The sequence below is a fragment of the Echiichthys vipera genome (genome assembly GCF_963691815.1).
Source record: "Echiichthys vipera genome assembly, chromosome: 9".
Classification (NCBI taxonomy): Eukaryota; Metazoa; Chordata; class Actinopteri; order Perciformes; family Trachinidae; genus Echiichthys; species Echiichthys vipera.
Window position 1 is genome coordinate 25,876,970 of NC_139834.1, and position 26,547 is coordinate 25,903,516.

Genomic DNA, 26,547 nt, shown 5'->3' on the forward strand with positions numbered 1-26,547 from the left:
GAGTTCTTCTTTGTTGAAAAGACCTTTGGAAAAGGAAGGAGGAGGTTCAGTGGGCAGCAAGCCCGAGAACATCAGAGTTCAGACTCGGATCACCATCTTCTGGCTCCAGATGAGCCCGGCGGTGAGGAATATCATCTTTGCCGTATGAGAGGCAACTGCATGTCCAGCATAAGACAGGTCCTGGATGAAGCCTAAGAGCTGGCTAAGAGTAAGCTGAAAAAGCAGGCCACAGCAGTGTAGGAAGATGTGGGAGGAAGAGGCTAATGTGGGCAAAAGTGGAGGGTTTGGATAGGTGGATCATGTTGACTGGAGACTGCTGTGTGGATGGCTAAACAGCATCAGCCAGAGGACTGGCCTGCAGTCCAAACAAAGTGAACATGCACAGATCAGGCTTATTCTGTACTTAAATTCCAAATGTCAAGATGAGCCAAACGTTGTAATCCATGGATGTTGTGAACAGTCATGATCAACAGTGGGCTGCATTTCACTGCTCTCAGCGTCATAGTGTACTGCACCCAAGCTGACAGCAGATACTGGGCAGTGTGTCACAGTGTGAGTCACACTGTGTGGAGCCCACCTCGTGTGGGAACTCTGTCACACTTACATCAACACTGCACAATAGTACCATCGTGCACTGACTCAGAAGAAGTGATGTCATGAAAGCAGGATTTAGAATTTATTGGGGCTCAGAAATTAAAGCGGGTCGTCCACTAAACTGAAGATCTGCGATTCGATCCCTGGCTCCTCCAGTCAAAGGGTCCTTGGGCAAGACACTGAACCCAATTTGCTCCCGAAGGCTGTGCCATCAGTGTGTGAATGTGCATGTGAATGATCAGATTAGATCCTGATGAGCAGGTGGCACCTTGCATGGCTGCTTCTTCCATTCTGTGTATGGATGTGTGTGTGAAAGGGCGAATGTGACAAGTATTTTAAAATAGCATTGAGTAGTCAGAAGACTAGTAAAGCGCTATATACTCTAAGTCCAGGTCCATTGTCTAAATATTCAGGGCTGCTAAAATGTGATAGGAGAAATCTGTGATTGATGTTTGTATCTTTTGACTTACAAAAAGGGCAATTTTCACAATTAGTTTAGGTCAATTGGGATCTGTATGAAGACTTGGCAGACCGTCTTGGGCTTTTTAACTCCTCTAGTCTGCTGTAAGAGCCAGATTGCATTGATTAACTGTTGGCGAATCAGTGGAAAAACACAAATAAATTAATAAATGAAACATAAAGAATGTAGATCCTTCCTGGACACACGGGACACAAGGGTTAAAGTCTTGGAGATTCTACGACAATCAGCATGTTTTCTGGAGGCGTGTAGTGGCACAAAACCTTACTAAGACACTTGAAGCTTATTTTTCTTTTAATTTGTCTCCCTAGTGTTTTTAGTTTACAGAATTGTGAAACAAGTATTTCCAGAATAAAGTACTTTATCTGATTTGTTGTAGCTTTGATACATGGTTGTCATGATAACAGTAGCCAGAGAAGTTGTTTTTTCATCCCTCATCATCAGCGGTCCTCGTTCCTCTCACTCCCTTTTTTCTTGAGACCAGTTCAGCAGAGGTTAATGCTGTTCGGCATGCACAGCTGCGAGAGGCCCTGGTCACCCTTGTAGCTAGAAGAGTGCTGCTCAGTTCAGACACCTGATGACTGGGAAGTCTGGGAATCTGTTGGATGCTGCAGCGAAGTCTGACTTATGATGATTGGTGTTAATACCGTAGCGAGACAATTGGCCCACCTGCTAGCATCTCACCGCTGTAGCCCACTGGGTGAGAAGTCTGGGCTTCCCTCCACCAGCCCGGCTGCACGGCTCGATGCACATGGAGAATTCAACATGGCCTTCTGTTGTCGGCCTAATGTCCCTGAAAGTGGAATTTATGGCCTTGAATATATAGTTCGTTGTGGAATTAGATATATTTCTCATAAGTGTCAGTCTACTGATGTAATGCAGCGCCATATAAATACAGACCAGAAAACAACTATCAATAGCTCCTCATTGAGCTTTGAGACTCATTTGGCTGAAATAACCCTCATTGCAGCAGATTTATCATTTGCTGAACATAAACATGCACCAAAAGACAACATGGCAAATATTACAGTGAATTATTCTGGGAATGAGTGCACATGAATAGTTGAGGGTCAGTAGACGGGCTTTAGTGCAGGCAATTACTAAATCTGTTCTAAATTTTAACAGACTTTATTCTTATTCATCAACATCATTAAAACCCTCATTTACAATGGACAGCAGGAAAAGATGATCTCTAATGCCATTAGTGAAGGCAACAGCGTTGCTTTTGATAGCTTCGGCTTTGAAAAAATGGACAGAATCCCACTCTAATGGGGTGTTGGTGTATTCATCAGCAGGGATTTCATAACGTACAAAGCTGCTGTTGTCACATTTAGCGATTGAGCTCTATATACAAAAACATATTATATGATGAAAAATTCAGCTGGAGAACTTCATGATCCAGGATAGAAAAGAAAATATAGTATAGTATTTTAAAAAACACTGAGCCTGGCGACATCATCACTACAGGTAGAACGACTGTGTGTTTTGTGTTGATTTTATTGGTAAAGAACTGGAAAATGCAGTTTTCTAAAAATAATTTCACCCCTTGGGAGCGTAGTCACCTTTACTCTCTGTGAGTCAGCACCGCAGTTAAAATGCAGTTAATGCAAATTTCATATTTATGTCTTTGATTGCTGCCTGTAGGAGAGAGTTCTGCGGATGTTGACTATGCCGCAGGGAAAGGATGATGATCCCGCATTCACATAATCATACTGAATCTTTAGAGAATTGGTACATTCAGCCAGTTCAGTTGGAAAATGCACACACATTCACATCTCCTGCATCTTATGTCAGGGCACTGACCCCGCACTGCTCGAGAAACTTCAAGCTTAAAGATACAAAACGATGCTGTCTGGATCCATTCATCATCGCAAGATTACAAAAGTATTACTGTTTGTGATCTCAGCCTTGACCGTGTGGCAGTGCAGCTGCAATTTAACTTGTATGTGAAATATATTGAAGAAGATACAGAAAGAAAGAACATTTCCAATGTATTTTCTAGATGTTGGTTGATTTTCTTCTTTATTTTTAAAAAGTATCTCTAGTAATCTCTTTTTCACACGAGAATCATTTTGGCCTTTCGAAGGAGAAATTGTCATTCAGCAAAGGCAACACCAGTTTCCTCTTAGATCAATTAGATCAACGCCGGCCAGCCAGAAGACCGGGATGTGTGCGGGGCTGCACACACACTTTGACTGAAGCATCATTGTCAATTTGTTATTGAACTTGACAAATGTCTCACCCGCTGCATAAAGAATAGCACCCACGAGCATGTGCACAGACATCTCAACTTTTAATCCTGCCAGACCATTAAACAAGAGAGCAGCTCCTTTGGCCTCTTAATGGAAATTGCCATTTCAAAGCCTTCAGAGAGAGATGTTAACCTTGTGCGCTGCTTGTGGCATTAAATATGGATCAAAGCAGCTGAGCTTTGATGTCGATTGAAGATCTTATTTGGGTCGTGCGGCGGCAGAGAAGAGTGCCGGGCCGACTCCCTAGCACCCTCTGCTGGGAGAAACTTGGCACTTCATGTTGTGACGTTTTGCTGTTATGCATTTATGTACGTTGGGATTGTTTTGACCCCTTGCTTCACCAAAAATTCACACTTGCTGAGACAATGGCCGTGATGATAAAAACACAGTTATGAATAAAAGTGAAAAGGGAGATAAAGGAGAGGCAGCAAATGAGACAGCAGCTGTTTCCTTTTTCTTTTTTGTCAGTCCATCAATCAGGTTTTGTCATGTAATGTGAGAACTGATGTGGACTGTTTGGGGTGCTGTGTCCGGAGGGGGGAGGGGGGGGGGGCACCTCCGAGTGAGTGGTGTTGCTGATGATCGGGTGAACTCTTGACCCACAGCAGGCGGTTTAAAAACTTGGCTCCCCTCGCATTAGAGTCTCCCCCACAGAGCTCAGCTTAGGCCTCGGAATGAACATGCTGTCAAAAGAGATATATGACTCTGGGGAGAGGCAAGATCACATACCTGTGTGTGTGAAAGTGTACTGTAGTGTAAGTGTGTGAGCTCGTAAGCTGAATAAAGGAGCCATTTTGCTGTGTGTGTGTGTGTGTGTGTGTGTTTCTGTCAGACAGAAAAAGGCAATTGTGTGCGCATTCATGCAACTCCTCTGTGGATGCAGACACTCTGTGCATCACCACCACTGTGTATGCTCGTGCGCACCCTTGTGTAAAGCACAGAGTGGGGGGTAGGGGGGATGGCAGAGATGGAGACGGAGACACAGATAGAGAGTGAAAAAACATAAATAATTGATGATAGATACCGCCTTGCATCTGGCGCCTGCTGTCGTTGAGTATGTTCAAAGTAGATGTTGATGCAGGGTCTCGCTAAAACGCTGTGTAAAAAACTCTCTATTCTGACCTCATTATCAAATAGAAGAGCAGCAATGCATTGCTTATAAAAAATATATCATGATATAAAGTGGATGCAAATGTTTCAGATCATTTGCCAGATCTGCTGAATGTTCATTTTTTGCCATATCATGTTACACATCTACTGCCAGTTGTCATGAGGTCCGAAATTAAAGCTCCAAATAGGATTGTTAATTAATCGAATGCCGGCTTGTTAGTGTGGAACGCATGTGGAGTTTCCCAGGCTTGCCTCTGCACTGGTGGCACAAATCGGTCAAAAACAAGCGGGTTAGGCTGTTTGGAGATATCAATATGTGATTGACTTTAATGCATTTAAGTTGTGCTCCCTCCCTCCCTCTCTCCGCAGGCCTATTTTCTCTCAGTTTGCCTCATTAAATCTTCGTGGAAATTCTCCAGCTCTTGTAAAAGAGACTTTCTTTTGATTAGGCTATAAACAAATGGAGGAGTTGGTTGACATCTCCCAAGACCGTAGCCCTCTTTTGTTTTGCTGCTGCACTGTTGCTGCCCACCCTCCCCACTCTGACAGGACTGGAGTACTATTCCCCAAAGCCTTTATTCTCGCTCGTTTTCTTTTTTCCTGTTCCCTCACCAAACTCCAACCCCTCCTCCCCGCTGCCTTTGTTAAAGACGGCCCCTCAACCACTCCCCCCATCTCTCTCTCTCTCTCTCGCGCTTTTGCACTATCTAGCTCTCTCTCTCTCTCTCATTATGTGCTCATCCGTTCCGCTGGCTGAGGGCTGAGAGAGGAGCGCTCAGGAGGAGAGTGTTTGGAAAACCAGCGACACGCCGCTGCTGTTTTCTCCAATAGAAAAAAAGAAAGGTGGACCGAAGTGTAAGGAGCTGCTTTTCCTTTTGCCAAGACTCACTCCCGTTCACTTCCCTCTCTCTCTCTCTCTCTCTCTCTCTCTCTCTCTCTTCTCTCTCTCTCTCTCTCTCTCTCTCTCTCTCTCTCTCTCCTCTCTCTCTCTCTCTCTCTCTCTCTCTCTCTCTCTCTCTCTCTCTCTCGCGCTCTCTCTCTGTGCCTGCTGACTTCTCTCATTGACTCACTCCTCTCTGCTTCAGCTGGCTGACTGAGTGCACTGACACTGGGACCACTACCTGCTGCCTGGGGATTAAGCGCTCTATGAATACCCGGAGCCTAATTTGTTGTTTTGGCTGCCAGTGAATGTTGGATCCACACGGAGGAGAAGCTGGAGCATAAATCCTTGCAGCCAGGACACAGGGAGCGCCTCTGGACAGTGAAAAAGGGACTGGATGTTTGAGGAAGCTATAAAAGAGCAACTGACGAACCAAAGAGAGAAAGAAAAAGACTGGGCAAGTTCTTTCCTGAAAGGCAGAAATAGAAGAAGATAAATGAACAGAAGTCTTACGAGGATCAGGGCGCAATGAAAACCCTTTCCTCTCATCATCTGGTAGGGATTCTCTGTCAGGGTGCTGAAATAAGGGAAGAAAGCCCAACAAATCTCCGCCTCGAGCTTCTTGGTTGATTTCTGATCACACACAGGCTTTTCTCCCCGTTCTTTTCCTCTGTGTTTTGCTACTCATTTATAGCTGCTTGGGGGAGAAGACGGCTGTGCACTGACAGGTCCAGTGGGAATTGCGATCGCTCTCCTCTGCAACTTTTCCCCCGTATTTCATCACTTCTTCTGGCCAGCTTTCGGCCCCTAGTGCACCAGCGGGTCGGGGGGTGCAGCTGCTTACCCACTCCATGAGACTGACCGGGAATAAAGGTTATTGAACCAAAACGTGGAAGGCACGCAGAAAGAGAAGGGGAGGAAAAACAAACCACCTCCGTGAAGCCTGGAGCATATGGTTTAGCGAGCAGCAGCCAGCTGCTTCCCAGCCATCCTGCTAATCAAGCCACAGCAGACACAAGTTGCTCCGGTGACGGTGTCAGGTTTGGACGGATCTTACGTGCCGTGGTGGCATATATCTTCACCCTGACAGAGCTTTCTAGAACATGAGCCAAAGGAGTGAGTCTCTGGTGGATACAGCGGAGCAGTTTTGTTGAGTTAGAGGCGCTCTGGGAAAATCATTGCTCTGGAGAGCAGCTAACCTTTGTTGCCCCGAGAGGGAACAGCCACAGGGAGGCTAAAAAAGATGCTCAGCCGTCATCTCTTAGGGAAATACTTGTGACACGTGTTGTTTGTGAGCACCAGACCTTGGCTTGGTGTGTAAAGGCTTTTGACAAGGGAAGAGGGGGGAGTGCTCTAGGAGCCTGCATCCCCACACCTCTTTCACGTCCATCTCATTTCCAGTCAGGGTCACTGGGAAGAAAGCAACGGATTCCATCTGTGGATTTACTGTTGCCTGCTTGGAAGATTTCCGTGTGGATATTTGACAATTCAAAACACCCACATCCTAACGCACACATTTCTGGCTTAGGTACAGCTCACACACGCACATGTCAAAAGCACACTGACGCACATTTACACGCACGTTATCACCACCCACTTAAATTCACACACATGTTTGCACTGTAAGTATAAACCACTTCAATACACACACACTAGTCACAGATTGCAAGCCCATTAGTTTGTCTCTTACTTAGCGGGCACAGCAGAATGGAGGTTGTGTGGACAGGTGGGGGGCTGTAGGAGTCCAACACCCGTGTCCCCCTGTCTGTCCTCTTTCCCCAAATGGATGTTATTATCTCTAAAAATGTGTTGCTTGGAAACCGCTAAAAGCTTTCTGCTGCGATTCTCTGACAGAAACAGTCACCCGGTCCACGCCAGGGTGCACAGCTGGAACCGCAGCTGAAACACCGGCCATTACGCGTCTTTTTTTTTTGCTTTTCATTTAATCTTCATCTTCATCCTCTGCCCTCAACCGCGCCGCCATCATTTTTTCCAACGGGTCTTTGGGCACCCCTCGTCGCCCTCCTCGCCCCATCATCTCCTCCACCCTGGAGGGGAGGGGGTCATTGGAGTGGAGCATGAGCGGGTGCCACTATCCCTCGCCCCCGCCACAAGAGCAGGAGCGCAGGTACCAGCACAAGGTGTCCCTGGTGGTGCGCTACTTCATGATCCCCTGCAACATCTGCCTGATCCTGCTGGCCACTTCTACACTGGGCTTCGCGGTGCTCCTGTTCCTCAACAACTGTACGTTGGTTCAACAGTAACACACAATTTTTATGTTCAATACATCTAAACGTATGGGTCACTGCTAGACAATGAAATGCTTACCATGAACTCCTAATTCAAAGTATTGGCACAGCCTTTTAAACTGAATTTAGCAGGAAGTAAATTATTTGCATTGCACATGCTACAGTTTTTGCATTGAACATCCTTGTCGAACGCAAATCCCCGCCTAAAAAGTCAGGCTCACTTTACCTCTCATGACAGCCTTATATTCACTTGAAATACACCAGCACATCAGGACTTCTAAAGTCACAGCCCCCCTCTTGTCTTCTTTTTGTGTCTGCAGGCTTGAGAAATTGCTTCATACCTCCTCTCCAAAGACATGGCATTTACTTTGAACTGGGGGATAAAGTATTAAATGGCGTCAAAATGCCTTTAGAAGATGGAAACATGTCTTTTGGCCTGGAAAGCCTCAACCCCTCCGGTCATCTGCCCCCACTGCATTATTCCTGTCCCTCTATTGAAAGTACAGTAGCTCATTAAGAGCCTCATTTTTGTGTGGCTTAGATACCGCTGGCAGTTTTGATGGTGAGCGTCTCAGTGGATCCTTGGGTCAAAGAGTTTTCTGATAAGAGATTATCAGAAAAATATTTGATCGTTTGCCTCCACAGCATGACTTCATGAAGTCCCTGAGCATAAGAACAAAAGTCCTTTTCTCAGTGCCATGTCAGTTTAGAGTGTATTAAAGGTGAAAGTCCTCCAGCTCTCCAAAGATGTTGTTATTAAGCTGTTATTTATGCAAGACTTGTGCCACATAATCACTTGCATCGTAATCAGTACGTAAATAAGCACAGTCAATTTCAAGCCGCCAAATTGGGGTTGAAGTGTTAACACATTTAAGGGAGAGGCTCGTTAATACTCTTTAGCCATGGTTGCTGTAGCATGTCTACCCTTTCTCTGTGACTTCTGACTAGTCTGTTATCGTGCCAAGCTCGAGGCAAAGTCCACTACATTTGGTGCACCTCTTTGCACTTGTCTGCCTTTTTCCTAGGTCTCTGTATTTCTATCATCTTTGTCAGTCCCTCCTTCTCAGTCTAATTGCTTGATGTAGGTGACAAGGAGCGAGAAGGTTCATTTGTAACCTTGCCGTGTTACAGAATCAATTTCAGCCAGACAGATCCCATTAGATTTAATGCAAACTGAGTTAAAGCGGGCCAATCTTCACCTCTCGGATGACTGAGTGAAAAAAAGATGTGCACTGGGGAACTGATGGAATGAAAGGGGGCTCTTTAAGGCTGCCAAGAGTCCTCGCCATGTGGCCACAAGGGCAGCTGGGTAGGATGGTGCTGGTCGTGGTGATGTGTATATATGTGTGATGGGAGGAGGAGTGTTAGAGGAGCCACATATTCACTATTTCGATTGCCACCATATGGGGTGAAGCATGTCCACACACACACACACACACACACACACACACACACACACACACACACACACACACACCCACAGCACAGCACAGCACACAGTATCCCCCCCAAAAACCTGCCAACAGGGCCCACACACAGACACTCTCGATTTATCATTCTGTGTAACTATACATCAACCACGCCGCTAGAAATATGACACACATTCAGTGACACACACACCCTCTTTTCTTCCTGCACATGGCTAAATGTCACAGTCAGACACATATTGATTTGCTGAAGATATAGGGTGAATGATGGCCATGTTCTGACATTCACATGGGCACAGGCACTCTCAGGCTTTGCCAGATGCAAAGGGAGATGGGATGCACTGATATGTTTATGGAAAGACCTTATCTTGTCCTTTCATTATGGAAATGTGATGAAATCGTTTAGCGCCACCCGCTACTCTGTACGCCACCTTCTCTGTCAGGCGCTTTCTGATCCCCCTTGTGCGACAGTGTGCGTGTGTGTGTGTGTGTTTGTGTGTGCTCTGGTATGCTTACAAATGTGACAGGGAGCTACAGCCTGTGTGGATGTCTGTTTTTGTGTGCGCTCCTTTACACTCTCAGCAGAACTTCTATATTTTCCTCATGCCAATTTCTGTTTCGCTCGTTTTATATGTTCTCGTGAAATCCCCCCCAGATGGAAATCAGTTACCGTCATGACTGACTGGGAAACAGCTTCAGCCGACACTTCATTATTCACCTCCAGCACCAGCCTCGCCTCTCCTCTCCCCTCGCCTCATTTTTTCTCTCTAACACACACTTTTTTTTCTCAGTCTCCCCCCTGAAGCCCCGGCTGTTGACAAGCAATTTTAAGTGAGCCTAAATTTAAAACTCAGCTGTGTCTTGGGACGCCGACGGGTATCACAGACGTCCTGAGAAAGGCTTCCATGTTGTGGTTGACGGAGCCCTGGAAAAAATGCGTTAGCTGTGTAATTGATGTGATGTGTTTTAACTTCCTCATTATCCCTCACAGTGCAGAGACAATTGGAGAGATGGCTGGGTGGCTGCACATCCTTTCTGTACGTGTAGGTTCGGTGCAGACAGCTCTGACAACTCATCGCAGCTCTGCTTAGTGAGTCAGGCAGCCGAGTTGTCTAGGAGAGTTCAGATGTTTTTTTGGCTGGGTTATGCTTGGTACTCCAGCGCTCCGGTACACTGTGAGTGAGTTTGTCATGATGGCCTTCAAGAAACACATCTTGTTTGTGAGATCCACCATTTGGTGACGTTTCCTTGTAAAAGGTGTCACCAAAATCATTTCTGTAGATCAGAACGTGATGGCTATTTTTTTGCGTAATGGGTGACTTCTTACCCTGCTTAAGCTTTGTATTATAGAGAGCCATGTGTCTATGGTATCTATATAAACTTTACATAACTGCCAAGCTAACCAACAGGCAAATATCCCACTTGATGTTTTCTGTTCACTGCTGACATGATTCGTTTGTCATTTAGCCAGTCAACAAAAAAAATGTAGCACAACTTGAATAGGTTGATCAATTTTTTAGCCAACAAAAAGATTTTCTAGTTCCAGCTTCTTAAATGTGAGAATTTGCTGCTTTTCTCCCTCTCTTTTTTTAGAGTGTAAATTAAATATGCTTTGGTTTGTTTGTCGGACAATATAAGCAATTTGAAGACGCCCCCTAAGGCTCTGGGAAATTGCTTTTTCACTATTTTACGGCATTTTGTGGCCTAAACAATCAATGGTGTAATCAAAAAAAATCTGATTAAGCAAGGATACAAAATAAATGTTAGTTGCAGCTCTAATTCTGTTTGTGCTTAGTTTTTGTTTAGTCACTAACAATGTCCCTGCTAAACAATGTAAAAGCAACTACATGTTCTCCAGGCACCTCGATAACATAAACTGTTATTGATCCTTTTATATGCTTGGTCAAGATTGTCTTCATTTTTTACAAATTATGGTGTCAAAACTGCAAAAGACTCGGGTTGCATGAGGTTCCCCTGAGTGTTACTCCATACTCAGTCATTCAACACTACAGGTCCTGTTTTATGGTTCCCACAAACAGGCAGGCCTTATGTCATCGTCTGCTGGGTGTTGACCGGGAGAATAGGATGATGTCATTGGAGAGGGGATCTGATTTATTCTACATATGGTCGCCGGGGGGTGGGGGACTGAGTACGTTTTTCACTCATCAACCGTATGTCATCACTGCTGTGGAATTTCAAATCTTATCCATCTTGTTCTTTTCAGCCCAAAACAAAAGCGGACCCCTTCCTGTGTGTTTTCAGTGTGCTCTTACTATATCAGAAGTCCTGCTGTGTGGTTTGGGATTAGACGACAGTTGAAACAATGAATGGCAAAACAATGATGATACTGCCATCGCTGAAATATACTCCTGTCAATTAGCTCAGCCGAGTTCCTGCAGGGTAGTAACTCAATTACTCGGTGTGCACCCCTGGGAAGGCTGTGAGTCTCCCCTAAACTAAAAACCTCTCTCTTTCTCTTTTATCTCTTTCAGACAAACCTCCCCATTTCACACCGGCCCAGCCTCCTGATGGTAAGTCCTCTGTGGTTTTCTGTCTGCTCGCCTTAGTTGACCACTGTTGTTTTGTGGTCGTACCTTAGACGGCCGGCCTTTGCCTTTGAAGAGTCCAGCCGTCTGTGTGCTTTGCCAGATCTGGCTGCTCCGCTTTTTGTCTCGACACATCTTTAGTATGGCGGGCACGTGGCCAGGTCTGCGCAGGGCTTTGATGTGAGGCAGATCTTTTGATGACTTGATTTCATCTGCTCCGCACAGCTAGTTGGGCCGATGTTCAATACCTGTTACCACAGCAGCATTCACATCCTTCTGATAGGGTCTAATAGGATAACCCCTCCCCCCTTTTCCCTGGGTTATTCACATTACCTGAGGTTTGTAGGCCGGGAGCGCAGAGCAGCACCATCACCTCACCTGTTCGCCAACATGTTTTCGTCCAATCCCACACATAAATCTCTGCAATGGGTGCTGCCCATTGTTTCCCGGCCCTGTAACGTGAGCTGTTAATTAAAGAAGCCACAACTTTTACCCAAAACCGTGGAACTCGGCAAGCTTTAATTGGAGGAAAACAGCTGGTTTTCAAGCTGCTATCATGAATATTTATCAGAGGCAGCACAGTGAGACAGTGTTTGATAGACTTTGGTGTTGTATTTTCTTTTTACTGCACAGCACTGACAGACAGCCAGAGATGGACTCCTACTAGGTCTGAAGGTGTGTTGCCCTGCTTGTGTTCGGGCTACAAAGTCAAAAGTTTGAAGGGAGAGAACACAAGGAGAAAGCGTTCTTAATGATCCCAGCCGGCCAGCTGATGTCAGGGACAAAAGGCAACAGTGGGGGCTTTGTGAATCTGTTCCTGGTAATTGCTCAATCACTCGCCCTATAGGCCAGCTTGTTTGCAGAAGCGGTTCGCTAAAGATGTCAGTTTAAAAAAATGTATCACATTAGAGGTGGTTTCTGATGAATGTGATTGTCTGGCGGAGTCAGGACAATGGGCTCTTCACTGTCGATGTGAAATGGCTGCGGCGTTTGGCTCCAACAAATAATTGTACTTGATTGGAGCATTTCTCAACTCTGCCTCACCTGAGGAGTGTACGAGCATGTCTATTTATCTCTTTCGTGCCTCACATCACAAAAAAATGGGGATTTAATTTGAGCCAGCGAAGTTTACAGCCACTATTGTTTTTGTTTTAATGGCAGATGAAATTGACTAGAGAAATTATCCTATTTCTTAGTTATAGAGGGGTCTTCTAGTTGTTGTTTTTTAAAGCAAATATTGCCATAAAATTTGTCTCTCCCCTGGGAAAATGAGAAACATTTTGCCGGCAGCGAAGCAGTCCATTTCTGTCTTTCATTGAGTTTCCACCTACAAAAGAAATAACACCCTGCTTATCGATTGAGCCACTCATTTCCCATGTATTAAAGTTTTTGCTGTCTGAGGGGCACAGTTTGTTTCTGCACTAGTCAACCATTAAAAAGCTGCTGCTAGCCCTTAATTACATTTCCAATAGTTCTGTAGGCTTTACACCAGCAGCCAATGCTGTTTTAATATGCCAAGCAAAACAAAAGGCAAAGTCTCCTATCAGCGGGGTAAGCCTGCCCTGTGGGACGCAGTTTCTCCGGGTCATTTAACGCTGGAGAGATTAGTGAGACAATTAGAGTTGGCCCAATAAGACAGTAGCCCACTTTTTTGGAGATGCTTAGTTTCAGTAGAGGTGGAGGGGCGATTAGAAGATGCTCTAGACCGGCAGAAGGCTAATATTGCTTTGCCATTAGTCAAATGGGCTCCAAAGAGTGCAGGCCTTGTTCTACTGAACTTGTCCTCAGTGCCAAGGACGCTCTGTTTCCTAGTACTTCATTACAGGAAATCACAGACAAGATACCAAGCACTCTGCATTTTTAAGCCTAATTTGTCTCCGAACAGCCGTTGATGAGACGTCCTTATTAGCGCGGGGAGATTCTGCAGGAAGTAAAGGAATTTGTTCTGCAAATTAGAGCGAGAGAATCTTGGGAGTCGCTGGGGAAAAATGCAGGTTTTGCACAACATAAGCAAAGCTCTTAGATGATATTTATGGTTTATGCCACCCGCAAATAGCTGACGTATCCTCCCAAGGGAATGGCCTATAATCACCAGTCAAAAAAAGTGGCAGAAGTCACAAAGCAGCCTCTAATTAGGCCTTTTTTCTTTAAAAGCTCAAAGCAGCAGTCGCTTGGCTCAAGCCACGCTCATTATTGCCTGTCGTCCCCTGATAATAAAACAGTCGTGGCATGTTTTGGATGAAGCTAGAAGGTTTAGAAGGATTAGTAATGGACTTTCTAGAGGGGTCGACTCTGAGAATTGCTTGTTGAACAAACCCCAGTTGTCACATGCAGAGAAATCATGGTTGTGCAATGGTTAAGGGCAAAGGAAGGAGGAGATCCAATCTGTGGTAGTTTTTTTTATTATTATTAGAGATAAAGGAATAGCATCAGCAGCTATTTATGTCATACGATTTATGGCAAATCTAGTTGTAATTGAACAAGGACACAGAACAGATTCACCTCTTGAGCTCTCTCTCAAGGACTTCAGGCTGAGAGGAAAACCAAGTGTAGACGGCTCCCTGGAGCTATCAGGTTCATCTCAGCTTCATTTCACCCTTTTACAACTTTAGGTGACTTAACACTGGCCAAACATGATCCAAAATAAGCCAGAGACTCAAAAGAAAGTAAGTGTAATGAGGTCTGCTGTGACTGTAGCCGTCTCCAGTACAGCCGGCCTGGCAGGAGCCCATTCGTGTGAATCCCTCAATTTCACATTTGTCACCGAGAGTTCTCCAGAGGATGCTCCTTACTGACAAGGCAAATAAACTCCTGGACTGCTTTGATCTGAGATGGTGGGACGCCTAAAAGAAGTGCCAGCGGGCTCACTTACACTCCCTCTTCCTAAAGAATTGACATAAATATCTGTCAGCTCTGGAAGAATACAGTAACTAAGTAACCCCCCCCCCCCCACACACACACACACACACACACACACACACACACCACACACACACACACACACACACACACACACACACACACACACACACACACACACACACACACACACACACACACACACACACACACACACACACACAACTCTCCTGTGATTTATCCTGCTGGAGCCCTTCCCTGTGTTCTTGACAGTAAGCCTAACTCGGAGAGAGGCAGAATTAATTATGGCTCCTCGGCCTATCTTAATTAAATCATTTCACATCATCGATTTCACACAACGGAGGCAAAAATATCTACCTCATCTTTTAGCCGGGGTGGGGTTACTGGCTGAGAATGTCTCACATCAAGATATCAAAAGGTACAGTATAAGGCTGCATCTCCAGGATTACAGTTTCACAGAAGAGCTGTCATGTCTGGCTTTTAACAGGGAGCAGCTTGTTAGCCCACAATTGTGGAGGCAGTTTGCAGCCTTGACTTTATCAACAGTAAAGTTTGTTGGCCTTTTAAAGTACACACTTTCAAATTGCACAGCTGAACTCTGGATCCTCATTTTGGTCAGGGTAGCCTGTCTCGCTTTGTGTCTGTGGGCTCACGCAGGTGCCTATGTGAGCCTCCGAAGGGCTCAGTAAGTGCTGTGTTTTCATAAAACAAAGGTGAAGGCTGAAGGAATAACCCTAGTCTTGTCAACCCCCACGTCTAACCATCTGACATCGATGGCATCCCCACTTGCACTCGCCGCACCTCACATCAGTTTACCCAGTATTCATCTCTCACGATAGGTTAGAAGCAGAAGTCCAAAGAGAGGAAAACGGAAATATTAGTCAGAAAGACGCGAGGGTGCCATTAATTGTGCAATTATTGACACAGTTAGCAATGCGGGTTTGCTTTGAAGTGTCCCCCGGCTGCTGAGCAACTCCTGCGGATTGTTGATGCAGGTTCCCCGGACCTCGGGCCTTGTAAGGATCAACGGTTGTTTGATGTGGACGGACAGCAGGCTGAGCTATCTGAGGCTGCGATCTGGAAGCTGCCAGCCGACATCCCTGTTAGAAAAGTCTGATTTGTCGGCATTAGGCCTCTCTGTTACGCAGAAGCCAGACAGACGTGTGAGCTGGAGTAGTGCAATCCACGTATCTGCTTAAAGTCTGCTTTTTAAATGTCCTCTTGTTGCCATATGTATGTTTAAAAGCAGAACGTTTGTGCTGTCTGTCTTTGTACACCTCCCATAACTTACCTAGCCCCTCCAGTGTGCCCTCCAGTTTACCACGAAGCACTCCACAATATGCGGATATGGATATGATGACAAAGGTCACATGCTCCGGTCAGAATTGAGAAAGAAAAAACCTGCAGCATCGGTCTGCTAGCCAACAGCAATGACTGCTCAGACATACACCCACAAACGTTTTGTAGCACGTATTTCACTCATGGATATACGTCCACACTGATGAAAGCTTCCTTTGATGGCAACTTTTTTATTTTGCCTCATTAGTCGCACAGTAAATTCCTCCAAACTTTGTACCAGCTATTTCTTTCATGGCAGAGCAAGGGATTAAGAAATAAACAATAAAATCGAAAAATGAAGCAAATTTTCAGTTATCACGAGCCTCAGAAATGAAATAGAAAGAATGACATCAGGGGGATCAACAAAACCCCATCGACAGTATGAATCCGTGCAAGCTAATTAATAGTTTCTCGCTGCTCAAAGATGTCAGTCTGGTGTGTCATCGCTCAGTGCTGAGCGATGAGGGCTACCCTCATCGCTCAGCATGAAGGTGCTGGCGGACGGTTGAAAAGCCCACCCATCTTCAGCTCTTTTTCATATATTGGAAGTAATTAGCTTGCAGAACGGACCAGTGTCACTTTAAATGAGCTCTCTATGTTCTTTGCATGTTGACGGTGGCCATTCAGCACCAGCAAAAGGTCGCGTCATTCATTCCTTCTCATTAACACAGCAGCAAGTTATTTTAAACTGGCCCTCACTTGTCATTCCATTTCAAAGCTTGATGGTACATGTTCATTTAATTGTTGGGTGGCAATGACAGGAAAGAACAGTACGACTAATGTCATTGTCGGGCTTTTAATTAGGAATTAAAGAGGAAAATAAGTGGCGTGTCTTGTCAACATGTTGCTGAACAATATTACGCCGTGATTTCCTGCTAATATCCGAGTCCTGAATCACGTTCAGTGTTTTCCCCATTAAGAAGTGGGAGTTATCGGAGCGTTTTGCTCTGTGCTGACAACATACACACACACACACACACACACACATGCACACACTCTTACTCACCCCTTGCTCCTTGTTTTTCTTCACTCAGCTAGAAACACTGTGTGCAGATTGCAGTTGAACCCGGCACACAAGAACACGCATGCACTAACACACACACACACACACACACACACACACACACACACACACACACACACACACACACACACACACACACACACACACACACACATTACAGGGCCCTGAACATCCGATTTTACAGTTTCCATGTCTGCGTTTGCTGTTTGAATGTAGCTGTGTATGTGCATTGTGTTCCTGTGTGTGTGTGTGTGTGTGTGTGTGTGTGTGTGTGTGTGTGTGTGTGTGTGTGTGTGTGTGTGTGTGTGTGTGTTCCTTTTTAAGTATGTGTGATAAATTTGCTGCCTGTGTTCATTGGAGGGTCATGCACAGGGAGGGCAGGAAACTATCCGTTCTGAACCTTCTGCCCTCAATCTGACACACACACACACACACACACACACACACACACACACACACACACACACACACACACAGACACACAGATTAGTTCGCACCCTGGTTTAGGAGTCACGGTTTGGTGCAAGTTGGGTAGTGCAAGTAAACAATCAGATTCGATATTTTTATATGTTGCAGTGTATAACAGTAGTTGAAGTGTCAAACACATACACAATCCCCCAGCAGGCCCACTGGAAACTCTGATAAACTATTTTCATTTAAAAACAAGGAACATTTAAAATGATTGTGTATCACACTGTACAAACACTTTCCTAAAGGGCAATAGGCTATAACACTGGAAAAACATCTGTGATACTGTGAAAGTGAAAATACAAAAATAAATAGAAATATTAAAATAATAATAATAAAAAAATGAAATTAGGATGAGTCTTTCACTTCCACCGTGGTTTTATTTGAACATGTTTAAACATTCAAAGCACCCAAACATTCATCATCCCAGTGATCGGCACATCTTGATGATGCCGTCGGAGCTGACACTCCCTGTCTTGCCTTGTCTTAGTTATTATACACAACCTGCGGGCAGGTCTTCCAGCTCTACCTTTTCATTTGCCCCTGCCATAGTGTGTGACTGATTAGCACACCAATCAGCCTGTTGTGATCAGCTTAGCGAATGTTGCAAAATGATGTCCAGCTAAAAGTTAAACTCTGGTTCCATATTACGGGAGTGCTGCACACCGTATATTCTGTGTGCAGCTGCGCAACGGACCCCTGTACCCGGGATGGTTCAGTATGAATACACCACCCGTTACAGCCCTTGTTGTCATGGCAACCAGATGTGCAGCTGGCTGTGGCTGTCCAGCCAATGGACTCTCATTGGAGCCCCATACTTCTGATGTGTTAAACAGTCGATTCATAATTCATTTGCTCCATCTCCACTGTGCAGGGAATCTCACTCACCCTGTTAACACAGACACACACACAGACTGTGACGTATTAGTGTGTGTGTGTGTGTATGTGTGTTCTGGAATTGCTGAGTTTGTGATTACTGGTTTCCTCCTCCGCTGGACCTGGATTCACTCATGTGAACACATCGGAGCCACTGAGTCGTCACGGAAATGAGGCAGACAAAACCCTTTCAGATACCGTGTAAATGTTATTTTACATATGCGCCTCATTTTTTAAATTAAACCCTGAATCATTTTTCGGTAATAATTCCTCTCACAATCTGCCGACTCAGGACCTCATAACTTTCCTCAGTGCTGAATACAAAGTTCCACTTAAAGATATAGATGACTCTGTCTAAGTAAATGTATCAATATACAGATATTGCATGTGTTAAACCAGCCTCTTCTGCTGACATCTTAGGATAGCGTCCTAATAAATTTCATATTTAATGGTAATGTGTTTGCTCAAAGAAAAACATCCTTCTTGGTCTTGTATCAAGATTTGTTTTCTTTAAGGCTTTTTTACCCCCTGCACTACAAAAGGAAAAATAAATCCCTCCAGTGATGCATTCACATGCATAACCAAAAAAAGTAGAATTCAGTTGTCATATCTAATAAAGGTTAAAACTTTTACTAGAAGATATAAAGGATACTTACACAACTCATAACTCTGCTGGAGCTAGTGGACCTGCATGTGGCTCTGCACAGTGTCTGTGTACATGGACGTGTTCCACATATGTGCACTGTCGATGCTTGCATGTGCGTGCAGAGTATGACAGAGTCATTAATTTGAGTTGCAGACTCGGATATGGAAAATATGATTGGGGTTTAAATGGTCGGCTGTGGAGATAGCCAGCCGTTCAGTTGAAAATAAAATTCATCAGTGACAAAGCTCCTCTTCCCCGTTGTCGTTGAATTTTCCAACCAATCACTGTGGCGAGGAAGAAAACAGCTCCGATCTATCTGTCTACTGCATCTGTCTGTCTGTGAGGGAATAGTTTACATGAGCAAAAAGGATGTTTTGTGCAAATGAGGGGAATTAATTTTCCCCAGGCTGGCTTTGTCTGTATATTGTTTTGTTCACTCCCCATGCATTTAACTCATCATTACATTATACCGCCCTCAGTTCTTTAGCCATACACCCCCGAGTGTGTGTACCAGAGAGAACAAATAGATATGCGCTTAGTATTCCAACAACCGCACACATCTGCATGCTGGCTCATTTCCATAATAAGAGAGGAAGAGGAGAGAAATAGAAATACAGTGAAGAATTGTCAACAATTTGTACAATTTAGCTGCTGTGTTTATTTTTGGAGAGAAAGAAAGATGGAAGTTATTGTGCTTTTCTTGATTGTAAACAGCATATGAACGTGTGTGCCTGGATCTGCGCGTAGCTCTGTAATTTGCTCATTTGAGCAGTTTTTATGTTGTGTGAATACTAAGTCTCCACATTCATGTAATGCGATGGCCACAAAAAAAAAAGTCCAATGAATGTCAAAGGTTCCCATAATCAGCCAACAGGCAGGCAGGCTGGTGTGTGTGTGTGTATATCTGTTTTTCACTGGAGTCTCATGCACCCGAGCACACTCGGTAACTCTATAATGAGGGGTTGGTGTCACTGAAGGCTAACAGTGTGTGTGTGTGTATGTGTGTGTATGTGTGTGTGTGTGTGTGTGTGTGTGTGTGTGTGTGTGTGTGTGTGTGTGTGTGTGTGTGTGTGTGTGTGTGTGTGTGTGTGTGTGTGTGTGTGTGTGTGTGTGTGTGTGTGTGTGTGTGTGTGTGTGTGTGGTGTGTGTGTGTGTGTGTGTGTGTGTGTGTGTGTGTGTGTGTGTGTGTCCGTGTGTGTGTGTCCGTGTGTGTATAGTTTGTCTTTTTCAGGGCAAGAGATAAAGATTACACTGCAAAAAATACACATCTTGAAGACATTTTGGGGAGAGAATTTAATGATTTTATAACATTTTCAAATCCAAAAAATGTTCTCACAGCAAGGATAATAATAATGCAAATTATTATACAAGAAGAACAAAAAACACATTTATATTTTGGTATTTTAGAACATCCATATCATCTGTTTTTCACTGATTGATTGTGGTAGTCTTTAAAGGGGCACTTTGCCAGTTTAACACATAAAAGAGAGTATACCTGTCCTGCACAGTACTACAGAGCTCAAAGTAATGACCACATAGGGAGGTTCTAATGAAAAGATGCAACCGGTTGCATTATGGGAAATGAAGGATTCAGGATTTTTGGTGCTTGACCAATAGGGACTTTCATTCTAATGTTTATTTGATAGGGACATGTACAGTACATAAAACAACAACGCCTTCAAATACAATGCAGGACTCGAAAGTAACAGTTTTGGGCAACTGTTGATTTTGTCAAACACTTTTTAACATATAAAACAAAGTGACAACAAATAGTAAAATGCGCACCCCAAAATAAATAAAATGTGTTGCATTAGTGATTTAAATATTGCTGTTACAGTCACAACCAGAACCAGACAACGGTGCATGTGATAATGCTGCACGTGATAATGCTGCACCTGCATTGATGCGTTTACTCGTGTGCACACAGATTTGTTTTACAGACAATGTTGAAGCAAATTTGGGGTGAAAAGTTTGACTAATCCGACAACATCACAAACAAATATGCAAAATGATTCAACTGACCAAAAAACAGATGGATCGATTACAATTTTTTGGATCTTTTTTGTCATATTTCATTATTAAGCCGGCATGCAGTATCACTGCATAGTATCCTAATTACCGGTACTCAGAATATAAGATGACTGAAAATGGCAACACTATTTTTTGGTTTTGGCAACCAATAGCTAATGCCTGCTTGCCAGCCTGGCAACTAACTGAAAGGTTAGTGAGTCCAGCAATGTATCACAGCATTTAAAGCTACTGCTAAAAAGCCAGGCTATCTCAACCTTCTGCTTCTGTTTGGACCAGTCTGTGTTAATCCATCTCTTGTGAGCTGCCCAGCTTTATGAAATAATAAACCACCAGAGTGGACCTTTTAAAGGCAGTAGGAGAAAAAAAGTGCAGTTACAGTCTAGTGTGAGAACTGTGTCTTTACTCCAGTAATGATACGTATGAGCGTGTGTTGAGCTTTTCTTGACACACCTGCAAGCAAACGCATGCACGCACACGAGCTCGAGTGTTTTATTTGTGTCTTGCTGCTTGATGTATAGCTGCATGGGTTGTGTATCAATCAAATGACTGCAAAGCACTAAAATTCAGTCAGTCGTAGAGCTCCACACACATGCTCTCAACACATGCTGCACACATGGAATTACATTGTCTCTCTCTCTCACACATGCACGCACGCACGCACGCACACATGCACACACACACACACACACACACACAGGTTTGTAGGAAACAAGGCATCCAGTGTGAGTCCCTCCACATGTGATGTGTATTAGCTGAGACATTTCTCACTGGTGTCAGACAGCTCTCGTCTCCCACAGCTGTCCCCTGTCACTACACTGCAAAAACTTTATCTCACTGTAGCAACTCGAGACTTAATATCAAAGTGTAGAAGTCCTTCAACAGGTTGATGTGTTTTCACATAATTTCAGTGTCTTTTATTTCATGTCCACAGAATGAAGTGTCGGACCACTTCATCTGGATGCTATAGCTTGATTCAAGGACATGGTTGTAACTGTACTTGAGTTTCTTGCGTGATTGTATGATAGCTTGAAGCTGTGTTTAATCAGCTGTGATAGTGGCCAAATTAATGTGCGAGGGAAAAAGGGTTTTGCAGACTTTTTGAGTGTGCATTCCTCTTCTTAATCCCTTTTGCACTTTATTTCCTCTCTGTACTGTACTCCCTCTAAAACCGCACAAACACATTTCACAAAAATAAAGGCATTACCATGGACTAAACTACAACCCCAAGGTAAACACACTGCCCCTACACACACACACACACACACACACACAGGCAGCCCAACCGTGGCGACAACCTACCAGGTGTGTTTGTGTCTGTAGGAAATGTTAAATTCATATGCATGCGTTTGGGTTCTTGCGAATAATGAGTGTGTGCGTGTCTAATTCAGTCCATTAGTTGTGGATGTAGCTCATGCATGGCACTTGGAGGGAGGAAACACAGGGGCACTGCTGCCGCTGTGGAGGAATTAACTGCAACTCTGGCTCATGTAAGGATGGGAATTGATAAGATTTTATAGATACATACCAACGCCATTATCCATTTTGCTCATTGGTCCAATTATTAATCAATTCCCTTGATGCAACTGTTTCATTCTCTGAATCTGAACACAGCTGGGCCATTACCACCAGAAGTTCAGCACCATGAACTCTGGGAGGCAGAGCAAAAACCGTGCACATTCACTTGGGCGACGGCCGCTACATACCCCTACCGCTGTGATCGAAACTGCTTCCCCTCTGCCGCCTGCACGCATTACTAGAGCGACTTCCTGCACGGCAGTTTAAAATCCCCTTAACGGGCATGCTGCTCGGTTGAGAAGCAGTGACGCTTGTGTGTAGGGTGTCAAAAACATGGCATTTCTGGAATAAGGCCTATGTTGTGTAGAAAGATGTTTCAGCATAATGCTGTTTTTTTTCCACTCTTACAAGAAACCACCATTACAAGCTGCTCTGTTGTCATCTTTCTTAATGTAATGAAACCACACTTTGGACTGCTTCTTTCTTTCTGCCATGACTCCGGCTTGTTGCAAGTTTCCAGCAATGTAGATGTTTTATATCATTGTTTTGCAACACGCAACTGTCAAGACAACATCCTGGATTTGATTAAAAAAATTAACAAGCTCGGAGGCATACAATTCTTTTTTTTTTTTTAAACTTCTTTTTATTGAGTTTTTACATTGTAAAGACAGTTACAAAATCAACCTTGGAATATCTAAATATCTCCCCACCCCACCCCCCCTCTTGATGTACAATTAAATGCATATAAATAACATCAAAAATAAAAATAAAAATAAATAAAAGTAGTAAGTAAAGTAAATAAATTAATAGTAATAATTATAATAGCACAGGAATGAATAAGTATAACAGTAATAATACAATAAGTAAATACTAAAATAAAATAAAATACAGTAAAAAAAATAAAATAAAAATAATAATAAAAATAAATAATAATAAATGAAATCAAATTGAAACCACTCTTTCTGACAAGGGAATTCGTAATGTATGGAGTAGTGCCATGAGTGTGTACTCATGGCACTACTCCATACATTACGAATCCACCCAATCTGTAATTTGGGTAATGTTGTCAAAATATGAGAGAAAAGGCATCCACACTTTTTCAAATTTATTTGCAGCTCCCCTCAATGTAAATTTGATCTTTTCAAGCTTTAAATAGAACATGATCTCTTTTAGCCATCTAGTATGAGATGGTGGGACTGGTCTCTTCCAGTTGAGAAGTATAAGGCGGCGAGCTAGCAAAGTTGTAAATGCGATCACTTCATGCAACCCAGCTGGCCATATTGTATCTCTGGGCATCACCCCAAAAAGAGCAATGATGGGTTGAGGACTCATTTTAATACTGTAAATGTCGCTAAGAGAGCCAAAGATCTTTTCCCAAAACGTCTGAAGCCGCTGGCATGACCAAAACATATGTAACCAGGTGGCGGTAGAATCGGAGGCATACAATTCTGATTCCATCTCCAGTTTGTTACCGGTTCTCAACCAGAAGCGGTTCTCGATTCCCATCCCTACTAGCCTACCCAAAGGCTCTCTAGAGGTATGTAAAGAGAGGGAAGGCTCAGTTGTTTCGATTGTTCTCCCCTCACAAAGGGTCAGCTGATAAGTACTCGGGCAACATAGAGAGAAAGGAGAAAAGGAGTGAGAAGGAAGACGTGAGGGAGGGGGACTTAGAAAGAAAAAGAAGTAGAAGTAATAATAAGTAATAGAGGGGGAGAGTGAGGGCATTACAGGTTGGGCAAAAACTCAAATATAAGCAGCTCCACCATCCTGCATACTGAGAATATTAAGTTATCATTGTTCAGAAATCCACCTGAACTGAAATTCACCTTCGATTTAACTCCATCTCCCTCCTCCTCCTTTTTTCCCCTCTTCCTCCTTCTCCCAGAAATCCCTTCCACTTTGCTCTGGCGCTGCGGGCGTGTCAGCCTGAGGGGGAGGACTTAGCACCTTTAGAGTGTGTGCGTGAGAGAGCGCATGTGTGTGTGTTTGAAATGAGTAAGTCCAATTTGACTTTACCAAAGACAGCACACTTTCAAATGGTCCCAGAATGCATTGCTCCATAAGCAGCTCAGCTGTCCCCTTCTCTGTGATATCCCATGCCAGTATGAACAAGGCCAACGTCATTCGCCTCAGTCAGAATCATTAATCATTGCTGAGCTCAAATCTGGGTTGCAGAGTGAATGATTCTCGGTGTATTTTCTCAGTTGGACTTAAACGCAGCGTGTGGTCATTGCATTTACACCTATGAGGTTATAATTCAGAGACTCAAAGCCATGTAACACTTATCAATCCCCGAAGAGGCAATACATTCCCTCTTGTTCAAAATGAGACTTTTATGTGCAAGCAGAAGCACCAGAGACAAAAAAAAAAAAAGAATATGCAATTACCTCAGCACCATGCTGGGTTCATCTGATGCCACGCTACGATTCAATCACTTCCCCCACCCCCCGACCAGTTCCATTATAACTGAGACGAACGGGGATTGGTTTGGGTGATGATGTGAAGCTTCCTATTTTTATCTTTCAATCAGATAACTGAGTTTTCGGTGTTGGTGTTGTTCTTCTCCTCGTCGTATCCCGTCTGGAGTGGCTTTGAACTGGAGCTGTTAATGATGGCGGTCAGGTTCACCTGTTAGATGGCCACAGGTCAGGCTGCTACAGAGAGGCAGGGCAGTGGCAGGAGCAGATGGCAGACAACAACACACACACATTCTCTGTTCCTGGGGGCAGTGTTAGATTGGTCACAGTAGTCCTCCTGCAATAGATGTGATATGGCGATGGAGATAAGAGGTAGCTCGCTTCAGGGACCGATTACATACACATGCTCACACATGGACACATACGTTAAGGCGCACACACTTTCATTATTATGCATCAGCACGCCCTCTAGCCAATGGAGGTAAACAAACAGGGACTGGTGTTTGTCAAAGGATGCACCATAAAGCCAACTTAAGTACAAGATCATATCTGCTCACTGACCAAATACACTTTCTATGCACACTCAAGCTCAAAATTGGCTTTTTGCTGCATGTAATCGTGTATATATAGAGTAAACAGCGATACACGGTAAATTAAATTCCCATCCAGGCCTTTTCAGTTGATGATTTGTGGATTTGCGGTTGTCTTTGAAGGGACGTGACTGGGTCCCTGTGAAGTTAAATTTTTCAAACAGCCATGCATATTTAACTCTCTCAGACGCAGCTTTAAGGGAACTTCTGCATTTTTTAAAAGTCACAATCTGCAACATTCTCATATAAATGAATGTCTGTTTTGCTGCTTCTGTCTCCAGTCGGCACCTTGAGCCTACCTCCGTGTATGAAATGTGTTTTATTAATAAATCTGCCTTTCCTTGTCTTAACACAGTGAATAATTCAGTCCGCATCCAGTCATCAGAGGTTTTAATCGAGCTATGCTGTAAGCAGGAAAAGTCACACAGGAAATGATGTTCTTTGCATGCAGCAAATAGAAGACGAGCTTGGTATACCTCGAATAATAGAATAGTTTTATTTATTTATTTTTTTACTAAAATAGAATCATAAAACAGCACTATCTGCAGAAACTTTACAGAAACACCACAGCATGCGGTCAAATACAGTCAAAGAAGCAAAAATGTTAATTTTTAACTGACATATTATTACCCTTAAAGGGATAGTTCTTCTTTTATGAAGAAGGGGTTGCCACTTTGGAGAAGCAGACAGAATTACTGACACAGAAGCTGCTGTGGATGGGGGCAGCCCCTGCAGCATTACATTCTTTTCTCACCTTAAAAAACCTCCCACTCCTATGACCCTTTGTTTGTATTGATCAGTGCAGCCTTTATGGTTATATTTTTGAATGTAGAAAACGTTGGCCAAAAAGGTTTGAACATTATTCAAAAGTTTATTAGCAGAAAGATTTTCAGAAAGCCTAACTTCCTTAAAATCATGTCTCCTTCTGTATCTTGGCCATTTCTATCACTGAACACATTATGCTAATGGTTGGGGTGAAGGGCTGCTCTGTCAAAGAGCGGCTGCTGCTTTTAGAGGGAGTGTTCAGGTTCATCAAGCTTTAATGAGCCAGGAGAGAAATCATCAGAGACATCGCACACTTCATTTTATCCCAGGGTACTCCTCTGAACTGTATGCAGCACACACGTTGGTATACCAGAGCTGTCGGTTGTACGGATTCTTAGCTTCTCTCTTTTTAGTTAGGAAAATGCCTAACAATAATAATGCACATAATGAAAAAACAGGAT

At 43.8% G+C, this 26,547-nt stretch overlaps 1 protein-coding gene across 8 annotated transcripts in view; it reads left to right on the forward strand.

The window, feature by feature from the left end:
- Positions 1-26,547, forward strand: part of agrn (agrin) — a 256,975-nt gene that overhangs the window by 92,253 nt on the left and 138,175 nt on the right. For 6 of the 8 annotated variants that reach the window (XM_083920018.1, XM_083920020.1, XM_083920024.1 and 3 more), the window contains one exon: positions 11,483-11,521. In XM_083920018.1, the coding sequence (XP_083776144.1) occupies positions 11,483-11,521 (39 nt within the window). Of the gene's footprint in view, positions 1-6,816; positions 7,559-11,482; positions 11,522-26,547 lie in introns of those variants that run through there. The other 2 variants (XM_083920023.1, XM_083920025.1) reach the window with 1 other exon arrangement.